We start from the raw sequence: 19,058 nt of genomic DNA, 5'->3' as shown, positions 1-19,058 counted from the left end.
GATTCTTTAAAATACCCTTGTCGAGATTATTTCATCCAAAGAAATGCAAAAAACTTTATACTTATAGCACAAATCAACAATCTCTCAAAGAACTTACACACCAAAATGTTTTTAGTCATATTCAGTAATGCTATTTTCACACACTATAAGCAACAACAGGAAGGTACCAGAAAAGAAAAACCTTACTAAAGAATTCCTTATATAAGAAGGATTGTAAAGTGGAATAAAAAATACAAGCACAATAAGCAAGAAGACAGAACCTATGCCCAAAACCACATAAGAAAGCCACGATACAGTTTTCAACACGACGAATATACCCATCATAAAGGCTAAAGACATCATAGCAAGCGCAAACCCGAGCAAGGGCAGTGCAAACTTAAGGGAAACTAGGATTAGTTTACGATCCCCCATGTATGCCCACATGAGGCTCACAACACTTAAGATAGCACTGTATAATGCTGCTGTGTTGCATAGTACAAACGCTTTGAACGCCCAAAAATGGGCGAGGACTGCCATGCCTATGTCGGGATTAGACTGATTGTATCCTCCTGGGAGAGTAAACCCGGCTGCAAAAGTCACAGTTGCCACTAGTGTTGCCACCAGTAAGTGAGTATCAACTCTATCCTTGTAGCCTTCCAACGCTTTTGTGTCATTAACTTTATTGTATTGCTTTTGTATACCGTTCTTTTGTACATACCTCTTCCTTGTTAACTGTGAGCTTCGAGGTGCATCCACATACCTTAAAGCCATCCATGTCAAACGCTGCAAAAACAACTCAGGTTTTTAGGGAAAGACATAATTTGTCTTGGGTGAAATCTCAAAACATATATCCTCCTACATGTATATAGGTCTAGCCGATCTCAATCTTTTGGAATCAGGGCTTTGACATTGATGTACTACATCAAGTCGGTAGTCTAATTTTACGAATCATAAGCAAAGTAACACGTCGATACCTTCTCATCAACCATGGTAAGCATATATACAAAACTAAGCCAACTATCTAATGTATTTACATCAAGAAATCTATCAAGAAGTTATAAACCAATCAAATTCGACGATTGTTCAAGGAATCGGGTTCATAAATTCAAATGTGTTAACTTACTGCTTTAAATGTGGGGTATGGCCCTGAATGGATCTCAGCGACGTCAAGAGCTGTCAGCCCATCCTTGTTCTGCAACTCGCACTTGCACCTCCTTTCTCGCGTCAAAATATACACCACCCTTGGATGGAATCCTTTGGTAGCCAAATGCAAAGGCGTGTTTTGATCTTTGTCTTTTCGATTAATTAGGCCCTGTAACTCCGGCACATTTAAAAGATAAGAGACAAGTTTTGATTTGCCACTCGCAGCTGCGACGTGAAGAATATTCTGTTCTGTCCTATTAAGCAAGCTCTTAGTATGGTGCAGCTCTTTGATGACCTTTATACTCCCACCACTTGCTGCCTTATGAATAGGAAATGAGCCCTCCTCATCCTTGTCACATTTGAATGCACACTCAGGAAATTCCTTGTGCAAGTATTGAACCACTTCAAGGTAACCTTTGAATGCTGCGTACGATAATGGACTCCGACCTTCCTCATCCCACGACTCAATCGGATTTCTGTGGTTGCTTAATAGTTCCTTCAAGACCTCTGCGCCATTCGAAAAAATTGGTATGGTTGAAGCGTGAATGAACAATGAACTCGAGAAGATACAGTTTTTATGGAGCTACACTCATAAGATTAAGCTTAAGTATGGTTGTAGCTCCATTATATGTATGTACTATATCATATCACGCCCCCTCAAACAAAATTTCTTTGGGTTAAAAGTGTAAATGCATCATAGGCTTCTTTGTACCTATCACTTAGGGTCTGAATATCCCAAACTTAAACTTTAATCTTTAGACTCTAATACATCAAATTTCCGCTAACTTTTATCTATTTTCATTTAGACTCATACAAGACTCTTTTAGTTTTATAGACTCAACTTTATTTGTTTACAGCGTATCTGGATAGAGAGAAATAAAGGAAAAGGAAGAAAAGGGATTTGAAAGGATGGAGATTCCTTGCTTGGATAACAAAATGGAAGGGGGACAGATTTGGAGGGAATGTGTTCAATGAAACATGAGCAAATTTTGTTTAGAATGGAGAGATTTGAGGGAAAACACTTATTTTTCTTCCTTTTTTCCTAACCTTTCTTTATAAGCAAACAAGATATACTTTTCCTCCTTATCTCTCCTCTTCCTTTCCCTTCCCTTCCCCTTTGCTTTCTTCTCTCTTCTAATTAGTCTTGGAACAATTTGGAAACTCCTCCCACTTTAAAAGTTGTGCAAAAAGATTATTTATCAAGACTGCGTGTACGATTCATTATTCTTTTCACTTTAACGATAACACTCTTGTGAACAAGAATCACTACAAGACTCATTGCAAGACCCTTATTATTTCACTTGAAATGAGGGTGCATGGATGCATGAGATACAAACCATGACAAGGATATCAAATAACATGTTATGTAACCAAGTCATATCACTTGCATTTAATACCATATTAAGAAATTAAATCAAGCAAAAATTTAATCTTATGGTTGTAGATCATAATATCTACCAAAAACTAAGTCTTTATGCAACAATTAAGTTGTACTACTACATAACCCTAAACTCTAATACTATGTTTGGATAATAACTTTGAAGAGATTAGAATAAAAAGAAAGGGGAAAAAGGGAAGGGAAAGAAAAGAAGGAGAAATTAAAGGGAAGAACTCTTATTTGTTTAAGAGGAAAGGAAAGGAAAGGAAAAGAAAAGAAAGAGAGATAAAAGTCTTCTTTTAAATCTTTCCAACTTTTAAAAAATTATATCTTAACAAAAATCATTCATCTAATTCCTCCAAATTTCTACCCTTCAAATTCATTCTCTCCCAATTTATTATCAAAGAAGAAATTATCATCCCTCTAAATCCCTTCTTTTTTTCCCTCTATTTTCTTCCATCCAAATACATACTAAATGAAATTAAGTCTACTTTGAAAATAGAGTAGTTTACCTATGTTATTAACCTCAATGGCAGCATGAGCAACAGACATTCCTTGAAGAAGAGCCTCCTCTGAATCTTCTTTATTTTGACTTGTATAAGAAATAATATTCCTCACAAGTTCCCAATAACCTAACTTAATACCCAAATACAAAGGACAAACTTTCTCTTTATTCATCATATAACAAGCTTTACCAATACAATACTCACCCACCAAAAACTCACCCATTTCTTTTTGATTATTCTGTAATGCAATATGCAAAACAGTATCCCCTTCCTTATTTACCCACCCCAAAATTTCTTTACTAAAACCATCCCAAGTAATCAAAGCTTTAAGGGCATTAAATTGCCCAGATTTAGCAGCAGAATGAAGGGGAAGATCACCTTTTATGTTCTTCCATTTAATCAATTCTTTACATTGGGGAAGAATATCAGAAATTAGGTCAGATTGTCCCGCACTTGCTGCTATATGAAGAACAGAATTTCTTTCTTCCGAAGACTTAAACTCCTCTAAATTTGTACTTAAACCTAAAATTTCATCTTTCGTTCCATTTACCAAAAACTTGTACAAATCTGGTTCGATTGGGACAAAATTATCTTCCCAAGAAAGGGAATTTGTACTGGAAGATTGAGATGAACAAAATCTGTTGCTGTGAACTGGGTCGATGTTATTAGTAGCCCTTGATCTAAGAAAGGCATCAATGGCTTCCGAAGAGGAGGTTTCAATTTCATCTTCCACGGAATGGGTTAGAGTAATGGGAGTTGCAGAATCAGGACTCATTTTTGGAGAAATTATTCTTGTATGAAGGTGTGATAGTAATTCATTAGTCAGTGATTAATGCTTTTGTTGGAAATTACTTTTGACTATGGAAGTTTCCTCTTGATAGGTTAGTGCTTTATTCATTTGTTAATGCCTAATGCATAGGGCAGGTCGAGGGAAGAGAAAGCTGACAACTGAAGATGGGACATTTTACGACTTAGACAAGATTTGATTTTCTATTTTAAAGATGTGATGGGGATTATTATCATAATGGTGGATACACAAAATTTAAGTTAAGGAAGAATAAATACTTTTATCGTTTCAAAATAGTTGTAATATTTGCTTTTTCACGCAGTTTAATGAATTAATTAAATCTTTTAATATTTATAATTGTGAATAATAAAAATTTATAAAAATTTAATATTAAAAATCTTTGCATCGAGACGAATCAAACAAGGTTCCACTTGACTATGTTTTAATTTATAAATCACAAATTAAAGGAGATAAGTGAATAGTGAAAGTATTTCAATGTTGCCAGTAAATTAAAACGAAAAAAGTAGATGAAATCAATTAAAAGGATAAGTTAATGGAATGAAAAAAAAAAAAAATCTCACTATCATAAAAAGAAGATACAAAATTCGATGAAAAAAATATCAGAAATTGCGAAGAGAACAAGGGAGTAATAACTAGTAACATGCAAGAATACTAAAAGCGTGCTTATTGACTTGACTTTGGTTTTCAATTTGGAACTTGGAAGCACTATTTTTACTTTTAGTACATCTTTTTCCAATTTTATTAGAAAATTTAAATTAATTATGTAAATCATTATAAAAAGATAAAAAAAATAAAATAATCAAAACAAAAAAGGAAAATAAAATTTAATAAAGTCATAAAACAATACATACTTACCACCTACACGTGATTTACCATATTGGTAAATCACTGTTATTTTGTTAACTTTGATCGAGGTGTTATGGATCGAAGTATTTTCACTCTAAGAAAATATTAGTTTTCTTATCACTAATTCTTTTCCAAAATAATACTTTGTAAAATACTTTTAAAAATAAAATTCTAATACTCTGAATGCTTCATTAACAAAAATATTGAAATCTATTAAAATTAAAATAAAATAAAACTGAAATACCTACAAATTGAGAAAAGGGGTCAAACACATTGGATTCAACTTATGATCAATTTTTTTTTTCAAGGCATCTCATTTTCAAATGGTCAAGATAATAAAGTAATTTTTGATCGAATTTCAAGCTAATTTCAAATCAGATAAAAAAATTGAAGGCAAATTACAAACAAGAAAAGGGAGCTTAGACACAACTACCTACTTCTATCAAGGATTGAGCCAACCAAATTGGAGAACAAGGTAAGGCAACAATGGCTGCAGCTATGCTATGGCATTTCTGTTCTTTTGAGCAAATAACAGAACACAAACTAAATTATAAATAATTTTGCTTTTACACAGTCAAATCCCAAGTGAAGGGGAGATTAGCTAATATGCTTGGAATAGCCGAAACAAAATTGTGTCCTTACCCACTTTTGCAGGGGAGAATCTAAGTCCGGGCCTGTTTAGGCCATGGCCTGAGTTATTTGATTAAAAACCTAATCAATACTAAATTATGTAACATATAACACAGAAAATGACGGTGTAGTTGATTCCGTATGCATGTAGAAATTGAGTGTTTGGGTTACGCTATATTGGTATCCTATATTCGCCGCTGTTCACTTGGATCAAAGCCATTAGTCTCAAAGAAGCACTGCCTGATGTATGCACTGGCTTGAGAACTGCTCATGAATCCCGGAGAGAATCACAAAATTCTGCAGAGAACCAATTGTATACCATATGCAAGACCATCTATCGACTTTTTCCATTAGTTTTCTCCAGACAACAAGATGCCGGGTCAGCTTCTTTGTGCGATTCAGAGCAAATGAGTGATCTAAACTGTAACCTACAGAAAAACATTTAATTTAGGTAATTCTCATTGCTAGAATACATAATAGACAGTTGTGGTTCCACTGCTGCAATGCAAAAAACATTGAATACCTCTGTATTAGGATTATGAAGTCAGCCTTCCAAACAGGACGCCGCTAAAGATGAGGGCACCAAACCATTTGTTTGAAATGAACCTGAAAATTCAAGTGGAGAAAGTAAATTTCCAACAAGAACACAAGGTTGCAACGGTAGAAAGTTAACTTCACACGAAATGTTCACACAAGAGATAGAGAAACACGTCGCTTTATGATGCAAAGTGGATCGCATTCAAAATGATAAGTTCTATGATCCATTAATGTATACGTTCAAATGTTTTTGAGGTGACTTCTATATTTTCTATAACATTTAACAGTAATTGTCATTACCATTAGGTCACTTTGACAAAATAGATGAGGTGAATTTTACTCGGTGTGTTTACTAAAGATAATGTCAATTATAGGGAGCCTTTTAGTCCATCTTACACACTATGTCCATCTTATCCTATAAGTTGTGATTCAAAATAAGAATAAGGATCAAACACTAAGTAGCGTGATATAATCTTATAAGCCTAATCGTTACACTTCTTTAGTTTGGGTTCGGTGTGTATTTTTTTTTTCAAGAACCCATTATGACAACACATCAGCAACTGAGAGTGCACACATATAACAAGACTAAAATACAAGAGTTTCAAGCAAATAATTATGGCAGTCCCTAATATGTGCTTTAAAATCCACTAGTGCAAAGGAAACATTAAGAAAAGCTCATTCATTGAGAAAAGCCCATTGGTGGTACAAAATACAAATAACAAATTTGGAGGTTGAATCGAATGTGCACAACGATTTAAAAGGGGATCCACGAATGCAGACTACTTTCCCAACTACAGGGAAAAAAAAGAAAGACACATAGCATATTATTGAGTAATCTAAAAGTTTTTATAGAGGCCACGGCTCTTTGCAAATTGTAAATGCATTTGAAACGTGGTTTGACAACCTATGCAAGGACAGGAAAACAAATTGACCTATAAGCTTATCAAAGTAAGCGACAATCAGTAGTTCTAAGGCAGAGTGACGTACTTGCGATTGCAATCTGCACGATTTGAGAAGTCAACTGTATAAATCTGCCAAGCCATCTGCCCTGATGCAGCAACCAAACATGCATAAAATGGCCAACCTGTAGTTCCAAGAGCAATGGAAAAAAGCGAGAAGGTTCAAATAATCAAACACCTAGACACCTCTCAATATGGCCAAAAGCCCAAGCAAAAGAACAAAAAACATAAAATTCCATACCTAAGTGTGCATTGAATCCACTGAGAGCAAGAGAACTAATGCATGCGAGGCCGAACCCACTAAGCCACTCCGTTGTTGAATCCCCAAACCTCAAGGCCGTAGATTTGACACCCACTTTCAAATCATCTTCTTTATCCTGCAGGAAATTATAATCTCACTGATGTTCTATCTAACCAATAGTAATTTGAAGATGTTCAACTGATAATGAAATATGAGAAAATAGAATTTTATCAAAAGAAGCAACCAAAGATTTTCCATATTTTTACATTGCAAGCAACAACAAAGGTAAACACTAAACAACCATCAAATCGACACATATCGGCCTATAACTTGTCAGGTAATAAGTAGAAGAAATATGGTTCTTCACTTAATTCTTTTAATGGTTTTTCTTTTTATTTTTTTGGGGTAGGGGGAGTGGGTGTCCTCTTTCTGGCTATATTTCGTTAAAAATGATGAGAAGAGCTAGTACCTGGTGGGCATATATAGTATCATAGACCAAAGTCCAAAAAATACCAGACATGTACAATGGTAAGACAATAGAAGGGTCCAAACTTCCTCTGACAGCAGACCATCCCAGTAATGCTCCCCAGTTAAAGGTCAATCCCAGGTATGCCTGGGGCTGCAAGTCAAAATTTCAAGTCCCAAAGGCATCATTATGGAATCACATTGTTCTATGTATGAAAGGACAAAGGAATAAGACAATAGCCCACAACTATTCTTACCCAGAATGTCAGCCTCTTCATGAGGGGATAAGAGAAGACCAGAAGCAGGGATGAAGCTCCCAAAATGCGGCTGTTGATGAATGGTGGTGACATAGACATAAAACATTAAATAAATAAGTAAAGGATGAAGTTTATTATCAAGGTTGTTCTATTTAATTAACTACATATGTAGTTCAAGAACAAAAAAGTGGTTCATATTCCTATAAGTTTACCCCATATTTTTGGGATCAAGGCTTTGGCATTGTTTGTCGGCATTGTTGTATTCCTATAAATTTTTTCCAAGATAGTTCCACACTTCAGTAGAATACACAAGAAAAATGAACTTTCCAGTTTCCAACCATATTTCCGCAATCAATCTAGTCATATGTATCAGCAACGAGTTGCATAAAGTGACCGCAAACTTTAGCATAAAATTCAATGTAGTATTATTTTTCCTTGAAACCCTAAGAGTTGCTTAGGAGCCATTCAGTATCTTGGTGTGGTTTTTCCCTTTTTTTATTAAAAAACTGTTACACTATGGTTTTGCAAAACAAATCTGGTCGAATCTTGTCAGGAAAAATATTGAAGGGTAGAAACCACTATAGTGGTTTAGAAGTTACAACATTTCAGAATTGGCAATGCATCGATCCTACTCTTGTCCCTCTTCAACTCTCTACATATGTGAGTAATGGACGAGGTAAGAGTGGATGAGAACAGGCTACAAAAGGGGCTTGCTGGTGGTATTGAAGACAAAAATTTCCCCGAAACCACAATGAATGTACAGACTAACTTTTTCTACTTGCTCCTCTTGTTCTCCCACTTTTACCCTTCTCCTTGGCACATTGGTGTTGGGGAAATAAATAACAATGACGACAATATTCAATCTTTTATTCTTCAACATCTTCCATTGACCATCTCTTTTTCTCTATTCTCACTAGTTGGCTCTTTTCATTTTCTTTACTCTATCTTGGGAGTAAATTTAGAGAGTACATGTCTTAGTTGCCATTTTTATGAAATGATAGAATAATAGAGCTAAGCGTAGGCCAAAGGGGTTGCGTCCATAGTGCAAAAATATGATAACGGTCACAGTTGCGGTAACGGACACGTGTTGCAGTAACGGAAATAGTGATGCGGTAACCAGAATGATCCGGTTGTCGTACTCGTAGTGTAAAACCAAGGTCGCATTGATCACGTTGTAAAGGTTTTCGAAACAAACAAACATATATTTCCCGTTTTGTAAGTGTAAAAAATCTGCGTTTTGAGCTCTATTAAGGGATATCTTATAGTAGCTTATAGTTTCTACTGATGTATAGGCGTTACAAAAACTGCTTCACTCTCGTTACCGCATTACCGTTCCTTTATCGCGATCGCAATTGTTACCATATTTTTACACTATGGTCGTACCGCCAAATATCGGCCTAAACTATCATTTGGAAGACCTAAAATGCGGTTTGTTACACCTTTACGATGCAGGTAATACCAATTCAATAAATTCGATTACCTTTACTATACGGCCGATACAATACAATGTGACCTTATTTTTTCCATGTAACGGTGGCCTAGAACTCAAAGCTATTAAGGGCCCAAATTTAATTTTAAATGATAGAATTTCTTTTCAAGAAAATCAAATTTGGAAAAAAGGAATTCTAAAAAGAGCATGTTTATCTCATGAATAGACTTTTTATTGGGTAAGGCTGGAGAATCCCCCTTGTTACAGGCAAGGGGGAAAAAGAACAGCTAGCTTGGCAGATTCATACAGTTGACTTGTCAAATGGTGCAGATTGCAATTGCAAGGGCGTTACTCTGCCTTAGAATTATTGGTTGTTGCTTACATTTCGAATGTAATTACAAGTCAATTGTGCAAGACAAAAGACAATGCTTACAGAGTAAGGACACATCTAAAGAACATCTTCATCTTCTCTTTGATACCAGCCCAAACAAAGAAACAAGCTTTAAAGGGCTTAACATTAAAGCATTTACCCTTCAATGCTGCTCATAGCAAAGAAACCTCGTGTTGATCAAGTGATAGTAAATCTAGTTTATGATCACCTCTTCAATCCATCACTGCTTACCCTTCGTCTCCAATGTCTTTTGAACTTCAGAAAATTGTTTTTAGGCTTCCATGCAGTTGGCTAGTTTGCTCTCTAAAACGACAGAATAATGTTGTTTATCGTCATCCACAAATTTATCTGGATTCTTAACTTGAACATTCTCCTACGATCCAAAAGACCTCCCTACTCAGGAGTCACAACTAGATTTTTTTTTCCAAGATGAATAATTTCTTTGCAATACAACTACGAGACCCAGAAACGCAAAACTTTCCCAACCAAGAATTCACCTAATCCTTGAACTGAAATCATATTCTTGTTGGAACTCAAAGGTCACATTCTGAATCAAATGAAGATCAAACTCGAACATTTGTCCTTGGTCTTAACAACTTCAATTTCCAGATTATAAATCCAGTTTAAACCCTTACTTTGTTTTTAATGCCTACTTTTAACTAGTATTCAAAGCTTTCAAGACTTCCATGTCAGGTTTTTCCATACAAATCACATCCTTAGAACCCACCCAACTTCCTGTCCATAAAAATGTGCCATATATTCTCATCAAAATTACTTCTCCACTAACCATCCTATCTATCTCGGCGGACACTGCTACCTAATGACTAGCCAATATCAGTCATGTGACAACCAAGTCCACCACTTCCAGCAAGCCCCTATCAAGTTTTTGACAGCCACTGCCAGTGGCTAGCCATAATCGAGAATTTGGCAGTAGTCATAACGTCATAGTGTGGACGAATAGATGAGGACCAGGCAAGAGAAATTTTTTCCATATTACTCAAAATCAGGTACTTGTGTCAGGTTCGAAGAACAGAAGGTTTCATATTTCAAAAAAAAAGTCAAAAGGTATGGGAGCAAGTGTTAGACTGCCAAGGATCATATGCAAGTAGTTGAAAACATGATGAGCCCGTGTAACATAGGGTTTTCTTAACTTGTTATTTATCTTTGAGCTTATTTATATAAGCACAGTCTAGTACGCTAAATAAAATGTTGACACCAATGAAGTCCTTATCTCTCCTCCCCCCCTACCCCCCCCCCCCCCCCCCCCCCACCAACACACACACACACACAACAATATGTAAAGTATTCCCGAGTCCTACCAACCCTCCTCCATTTGACTTGAACTTTCTTACTTCTCATTATGAGATGCTTCAATTTTCGAGTGACCAAATGTTGATCAATACTTGCACTAATGCGCCGCACCATTTATTTATATTGTGATGGTATTAGTGCTCACGTTTTCTTCTCTTTAATAATCTCATTTGTCAACTACATCAATAATGTGGACTCATAAGCATAAATGATCTAATCATGATATAATAAAGGAAACATCTAACTTCAATAAGTGTTTATTCCCAATCCTAACGACGGTATTACATACACAAAAGTGCCAAAACACTTCCCTAGGTAAGTATTGACTGAAGTTGCACCAAGAACCATTAGGAAAAAAGATCCCTTAACTACCACTCCCCTAGTTCATACAAGAGCAAGAAGGTAATGAAAAGGCATCAAAAAAACTCAAGGTACTATTAAACATAGATCATAAATGAGACAAAATTACCTATAATTATTAAGCTGAAGGAGAATCCCAAGACCCAATAGAAGTTGAACGCCAAGAAAGGAAAGCCCTTGTAATGGAGTTAGAATACCACTAGCAATGGGTCTTAGCTTCGTACGTTCCACCTGAAGATAAATTTCATTTACAGAAAAAGTTATATAGATACATTTCCAGAACTTCGTTATAGGAAACACTCATAGACATCACCAACAAGAGGGTAATTACCAAGATCAAATCAAATGAAAAAAATCTACAAAAAACATATAAAATGAAAACATAAACAAATAGAACAAAATTTAGATGAGCCACTCCGCTCCAAGTAAAAACTATCCCCAAAATTCCTCTTCCTAGTGCTAGTATGAATGCAAGTTGGACATTATTATTTGTCGCCACCCCTTTTCACTTTTTTGCCTCTAGACTTAATCTTTCTAATATCTTTCTAACATAAACTCTCTCAACTCATTCAATTAATTAATTATTTTCATTTTACCTAAAAATAACATTAATATGAATAAAGTAATGTTAAATAATAAAAAGATTAATTTTAATGTAACCAAATAAAAGGAAAATTGTGCAAGACAAAGTTTTTTGATAGGGAGTGGCAAAGTTGGAAAATTTATGAAAAAATGCGGCGACACAATGAAAAAAGTAGCGATAAATAACAAGTGGAATGCAAGTATTCAAAGCTGAAACCAAAATTTCAAAAAAAAGCTCATGCTCCTAAATAAAGAGCATAAATTTTGGTCTCCAAATACATTAACTCCAATTAAATATAATCCAGGAAGACATTTTTTCTATATCTTACTTATAAGCTTTTAGAAAACAGAATAGGCTTCATTATCTTTCTAAAGAATTGAAAGGCATCTAAACATGCGGTAAATGAAAGGTTTATGTTGCATCTTTCTTCAAATTAGATACTCAAAAAAGGCAATGAATCAACGATACCAAAATTTTTTAGTCAAGTTCATAAGATCATATTGGGAGGAATATAGTATACTAAGTCCAAATAATATATGTGAATAATAGCATACCGACCTCGATGAGGTCGGTCAAGTACATAACTTGCTGAACCTTGTTCAGTTCTTTGTTATAGTGCATATTTTATCGAATAGAAAATGCATGGTAATTGGACTCGGGTATTGATTTCGGATATTGGTCTATGTCCAAGTGTCGAATACGTCTAAATATTAAATTTTATGCTTTAAATGAAGTGTTTAAGTGCCATAGCAATGTCCGAGCCTCAAGGATCGGACACGGGTACGTGAAGCAAAATGAAGAGTCTGAGTAACATAGAATGCAACTATAAGCAAAATGTAGGAAAGTTGTTGCTCTGGGTATGTATGTTAATATACTAGAGAGACATGTAAAAAATTGCAGAACTAGAGAATTACCTTTACATCAATATCCTGATCAAGGAGATCATTAATTGTACAGCCAGCCCCCCTCAGAAGCAAGGCCCCACAACCAAATAGAACTAGCATCTTAAAATCAGGAAGATTCCCTGGCTCAGCTGCCATGGTAATGGACCTACAGAAAATGAGCTGATGAGTTGATTTTAGCATGAAAGAAGTTTTTGACAATATATGAACGTACTCACGTACAAATAAAAATCATAGAAATTTGATATTTTGAAAGTATGCATTGATAAAAATCTAACAAGATCTCTGGCTAAGTTTATTTTTAATATAAAGACAAAAAACTAGAGTCAAAGTTGGCCGAAGAATAGTAGTATTTTTGTTTACAAAGCATTTGCTTAGGAACAGAGGTAGTATGAATTTTTTTTTAACATTTTACCATATCATATCATACAATCTAATAAAAAGACTGTAAAATTCCACATGGCATTTTCATAGTGACTTGCCATATGAAATATGGCTACTGCCTAAATTGAAATACATGGCATGTAATATTTTGGAGTAGTATATCAGTGCAAGATATGTTCTTCAAAATAATTTCTACAAAAGTTAAAATCAACCTATTTTTTAGTATATGAATTTCACAATAATATACTCCCTCCAATTCAGCACTAACGTCTCATTTGCTTTTTGGACACTATTCATCTCTTACTCTTAATTTGTATTTTATTATTAATCTACAAGTCAAAACATAGTCATGTGGGATCTTGTTTGATTTGTCTCAATGCAAAGATTATTCATATCAACTTTTCACAATTTTTAATAATGCACAATTAGAGATATTAAGGATTGAATAAGTGCATTGGATAGAGTGCATAAAGTAAATGGGACGTTAGTGCTGAATTGGAGGGAGTATGTTCTTTTAAATTTTCCTAAAATATAATATTTTTGAATTTAAAAGCTACGTAAGATTTCCAATTAAAGTTTCTTAGAATATATATTTGTTTTTTTATGATGAAGTATTTGCTAATTAATATATGCACAAAGTATCAAGATGCAAATTCCTTTGTTTGTTTTAGCAACAAGAGAACCAATTATTAAAAACACGATGAAGGAGTACATCTAGGAAACTAGATGTCAGCACAACATAAATTAATATGAACAAACTAAAATCAATACTTATTGATGTTCTATTAATTGCCTTCTTCATGATATCATTCCAGTTTAGATTCTTTTACAAGGCTCTGCACAATCATCAATCTCCTTGCTGCAAAGAATCACTTGCTCTGTAGGCTAGTTTTGTACAACTGATAGCTCTAAACTCATTCATAGTGTTGCCTAATTCACTAATTAATACATTAAAATTTGTGATTCTCCCAAATGAGCTAAAAATAAACCAAAGCCGACAATAAATCACTTGTCTCAATCGAATTAAGTAAACATTGCACATTCCTCGTCCAAAAAATTGAAATTGTTGTTTTCTTGATCACTTGGGGGAGTATAAGGTTACTAATTAATGTCCCATAAGATTAATTAAGAAATGCTACTAGTGTGATCAAAATCTCAAGCCAATGAACTCTAATCCAAAAACTAGCCAAGTATGGGATCCACTTACTTCTAGTCTAAAATAAAAAGTCAATGAAATCTTTATTGTTAGTAGTCAGTACCATCAAACATTCCAACTAAGGGGCCCATATCAAGAATCATTATCACACTCTTGAAGTAAAACCCAATTTATACAAAGCCATTCAATAGAGATATTGAGTCCCATATATTGACACATGTGGACAAATTGATTTATTACATAAACTCTGTTAAGTTAGATAAGGTCATTATAACTAATCTTTTTCCCAAGTGCAGTAAGTATTGTAGTAGATTAAACAAGGAAGATTATAAAAACATTCCATCAAAAATTAAGTGTATCAATTCTAGCTAGCAGTGCAACCTCAGTGATCTTGACAGGCTCAACAGCATGCAAACTTAAATTAAAAGAAAACATGAATACTATATTTCATTTACATGATATGGTATGATAACAAGCCATTATGTGATCACTAATTAATTGATTTCATAGTTTGATGATTTAGATCAAGCACTGTAACAAGGTGATTATGTAAAATCTATCTTCATGAATAACCAAACAGTGACATTTGTTAAATTGTAAACAAATGAAACAATAACATTCCATGATAACTAATCAACCGATTCGTAGCTTAGTTTAACACTGTGATTGTGTGTGAAATCTCCCTTCATATTCAGGTTTAAAATTATTCAACAATGTCAATACCTTAATCACAGTATATTGGAGTCAGTTACATGAACCAAAGAACCATCCCCGTTATCCTCCACATGAATTCTCCTCAATCTAGTATCAAACAGATGAAAAGATGCCCAAGACCAACAAAGTTCATGTGATCCATAGTGAACAAAAAATACATAAACAATATGAAATTTACATAATGATAAAGCAAAAGAACAAAGAAAGGGGAAATGAAACATCATACCACATACAAGGCCAAGCAAGCAACCAAGTACCAATGGGTCTATCCAACCGAGCAAGTTTAGCATAAGGTCGAATTCTTTGCGGCAAATACAAGTCAACCCACGAAGTGCCAATCTTACTATTTAACTTCAACAAGCGATCAACATTGTCATTATCACCTTGTTTTCCAGAATTGGGGAGTTTTGGGGTTTGGGGTAAAGTAGAATAAGCAGAGAAGAAGGATTTCTGGGATGATGTGAGCTGATGAAGCTTCCCAACAATTAAATTAGAGCTTAAAAAATTGAACCTAAAGGTTGTAAATTGGGTACAAGAATGGGTTTGAGAGTAAAGAATGCAAGTCAGATTAGAGTTTGGCGAAGGAGAGACAAGAGAAGGTGGAGAAAGTGAGAGATAATATGGAAGACGGCGACGAATGGAACGGTACACACGAGACAAGGCCACCATTGCTGGAGAGCTGTAATTGTATAAATTATGCAAGGGAGAGGAACCCTGTTGTGGCCATAGGGAAAATAAATGGAGAATTGATGAATAGTGAGATTAAAAAAATTAAAAAATCCATACAAAAATTTGTTAATTAAAAATAATCTCAAAATTATTGCTGAAAATAATAGGAGTAATACTTAATATTAATTAACTCAAAATGAATAATCTTTCAAAAGAATAATCCAATGTCTTATTTATGTTCTCAAAATACCTCTTGATTGTTGTAAAAAAATATAGTTTAACTTTTAATAGAAAATCACTCCAATTATATAGATTATTTTGAGTTAATTAATAAAAGGGATTATTACGCGCGAATGAGTCATGATTGAGAATATTTTTAACAACTTTTCCTATTCTAAATGGTTAGGCCTACAAAATTGGACTTACTAACCAGACATGGACCTAATCCGAAATTAGTGGTGTTGGGTAGAGGCTTTGACCTACTTAAAAAAATAGATCGATTCAACCTCACCTGTTTATTAATTAGGTTGTATTAAAGTTGGAATTTTAAACCTGAAATCTATAATTCATTTATTAAACGAATTAATTTCAAATCAAGTGAATCAATAAAACTTAAACTTGATTCATTTAAAATTTTACAATTGTTTGTAAAATATATATATATAAAATAAGAAAAACTATTTAATAATCTCACATTTCACTATTCCGCTGTGAATAATCCACTTTTGGATTATTTTCTATTAATATGCTACATCAGGTTATCTTGTTTTTAAAAAAAAAACGAAAAAACCCATCCTCTTCCTCCTCTTCCACCCACTCACTTGACTAAACAAGTTAGGTTCGGTCAATGGATTTCTGACTCATTTATATATGATCCGAACACAAACGTGATCCAAACTAATCTGATCTATTAAACACCAATTGTAGATTTTTTTACACGTGATAACATTAAAAATAATGGTAGATTTTTTTTTACACATGATAACATTAACGCCAAAGGTATCATTTTACGTATGGAAAAAACAAGTAAACCCTCCCCAGTTTCCCTACACTCTACCACCATTGTTGTACCCCTTCCCTCACTGTCGAACATTAGCCCTTCACCCACTCATTGTACTGCGCCATCTCTGCACCACGCTCCACTTACCTTGCACTTGCACTAGCCCTTCCCCTTTCCGTTATTTGTGCCACCACCACCGCCTTTCCCTAGAAAATCAAACATGAAAGAAACTCAAATTTTCCCTTTTCCCGTAAATTCGATAAATTAGGCAAATTATAATCCTAATTGATCAAAATTCTCCCCAAAATTATATCAAATTTGATTGAATTTCGCGCCAAAATCTTCTTTTCATTACTTAACAAATATTTAAATATTCTGGTTATGGTTTTTATAAGTTTGAAACCTTGATGCTATTTTATGAAAAAAACTAAGAAAATATGTTACCATCAACATTCCTTTCACAAAAATTCTTGTATGCAACAGTCTTATCGTGAGACACAACTCATATATGAGTTGGATACCACACTAATAAAAATTAGTAGCACAAAAACTTTTTTTTTTGAGGTTATCTCAACCGAGGGATGATCACATTTAAACCACATTAAAATAGCTCAGTGGCAGATGCAGACAAACAAAAAAAAAAAAAAAGTGATGTCAACAATTTTTGGACCTTGAACTAGAAGGAAAATGTGATTCGGAAGCAACTCTTTTGAAATACCAATCCATTTGCAGCTCTACAATACACAACCATGAGTCCACGAAACACTACATTAGTGATTACTCATTACTATATATTAACCACTAATGATAATCCTGATTTCAACATCAAATTCAAATTCAAAAACCAATTCATGCCAACAAATTTACCCAATTCAAAAAACCCCAAAATCAACAACCCTAATTGTGTAATTGCAAATAAAAAATTACTATAATTAATTCAGAATCATTCCAACCTTGGAAATGAGTTACAAATTAATTTGATTAATTTCAGCATCAAGATAAAATGACAATAAATTGCAATTAAAAAAAAACCTTAAAGAAGAGAATGGTGGTGGCTGGTGCGGCAGACGATAGTCAACAGTGCGGCTGGTGGATGCTACGGAAGACGGCAGTGCAGCAAGACCATGGTGGTGGCGTGGTGCTGACAAGAGACTGCAGCAGTAGGGTTTCGTGATTGGAATGAATGTTGATTATCAATGAGGGTTTCTCCGGGAATTGGGGATATAATCAAAAATTTAAAAAAAAAATTATATGAAATGCGCTTAGTAGGTTTCGAAACCCACCCCTTGCTACGCGTAAATTTCCAATAAAAAATCACATTTAGATAAAATTTTCCTACATTATTTTATTTTATTTTTCACCATGGCCGAGACCGTGTCAAATTGAGATCAAGAGTGGGTCGGCCTAATTCGCGTGTATAACAACATCATATGTTTTTCTTTGTTTTTTTCATTTTCTGAGAATTTATCAATTTTAACGTTAAAGGTATCAATTTCAACGTAAAGTAACACTTAACATATCAATTAAAGTAAAAAATTTCAATTTGAACCTATAAGTGATCAATTTTGACGTTCAATTGATCAATTTCTACCTAAATATGGTTTTATTTCAAACAACAAATGAATGGTTAATAAAACTATCAATAAAGGTGTTAAAACTATTAACATATTAAATTTGAACTAAATGCTATACAATATGTCTATACAATTTGAATACTTTTTTTAAAACGATAATTGAAGATTAGAAATTCAAAATTGAGTTAGATTATTAAACATTATTGTCAAATTATATGCCATGATTTAAGTATTAACATATTCAATTTGAACTAAAATCCATACAATATCTTTATAGACTTTGAAATACTTATTTTGAAAACGATAATTGAAGCTTATGCGTTCAAAATTGAGTTAGATCATAAAACATCAATTGTCAATTTATGTGTCATAATTTAACTATTAACATATTCAATTTGAACTATTTACAAATATGTATAAACGTGTTAAGGAAAGAGTAATATCACTATTATTGATCGATGATTAAAGAGTACAAATACTTTTATGTTCCATTAGAACCATCGTGTTGCATTGAATAAAAGTACTTGTATTGTACAATGTTTTAACACTATTCTTGATAGTGTTATTGACCATTCATTTGTTGTTTGAAATTTATCAATATAGAATGATAAAATAATACCATTTTATTAACTTCGTTCTCAAATTGTGAAACAGAATCATATTAGGTAGAAATTGACCAGCTTAAGGTCAAAATTGCTCACAAATAGGTCAAAATTGAAATTTTTTATTTTAATTGACATGTTTAAAGTTTACTTTTAAGTTGAAATTGATACATTTAAGGTCAAAATTTGACACCTTAAGATTAAAATCGAAAAATGCCCAAAAAATTGAAAAAA

General features: G+C 33.7%; 2 protein-coding genes across 8 annotated transcripts; both read right to left on the bottom strand.

Annotated features, from left to right (window-relative positions):
- Window positions 1-44: 44 nt before the first annotated feature.
- Window positions 45-4,085, bottom strand: LOC130827400 (protein ACCELERATED CELL DEATH 6-like). The gene is made up of 3 exons (XM_057693108.1): window positions 3,013-4,085; window positions 1,103-1,629; window positions 45-762 (listed from the first exon to the last, which is right to left on the bottom strand). The coding sequence occupies exons 1-3, from the start codon at window positions 3,779-3,781 to the stop codon at window positions 112-114; spliced, it is 1,947 nt and encodes a 648-aa protein (XP_057549091.1). The 5' UTR covers window positions 3,782-4,085; the 3' UTR covers window positions 45-111.
- Window positions 4,086-5,178: 1,093 nt separating this feature from the next.
- On the bottom strand, window positions 5,179-17,870 carry LOC130827401 (4-hydroxybenzoate polyprenyltransferase, mitochondrial). Of its 7 annotated transcripts, none has more exons than XM_057693111.1 (12): window positions 17,681-17,870; window positions 17,319-17,382; window positions 16,343-16,854; window positions 15,206-15,693; window positions 12,738-12,873; window positions 11,350-11,471; window positions 7,750-7,819; window positions 7,497-7,646; window positions 7,028-7,163; window positions 6,815-6,911; window positions 5,814-5,896; window positions 5,179-5,718 (listed from the first exon to the last, which is right to left on the bottom strand). In XM_057693111.1, the coding sequence occupies exons 4-11, from the start codon at window positions 15,646-15,648 to the stop codon at window positions 5,827-5,829; spliced, it is 1,224 nt and encodes a 407-aa protein (XP_057549094.1). In that variant the 5' UTR covers window positions 15,649-15,693; window positions 16,343-16,854; window positions 17,319-17,382; window positions 17,681-17,870; the 3' UTR covers window positions 5,179-5,718; window positions 5,814-5,826. The 7 variants fall into 7 exon arrangements, with proteins under 7 accessions (XP_057549094.1, XP_057549097.1, XP_057549095.1 ...); XM_057693114.1 differs by having other exon boundaries at window positions 16,796-16,854; XM_057693112.1 differs by lacking the exon at window positions 16,343-16,854.
- Window positions 17,871-19,058: the final 1,188 nt, after the last annotated feature.

This window comes from Amaranthus tricolor, chromosome 11 (assembly GCF_026212465.1).
Source record: "Amaranthus tricolor cultivar Red isolate AtriRed21 chromosome 11, ASM2621246v1, whole genome shotgun sequence".
In the NCBI taxonomy this organism is placed as follows: Eukaryota; Viridiplantae; Streptophyta; class Magnoliopsida; order Caryophyllales; family Amaranthaceae; genus Amaranthus; species Amaranthus tricolor.
Note: the sequence above shows the minus strand (reverse complement) of the source record. Positions and strands in the feature narration are given on the sequence as shown.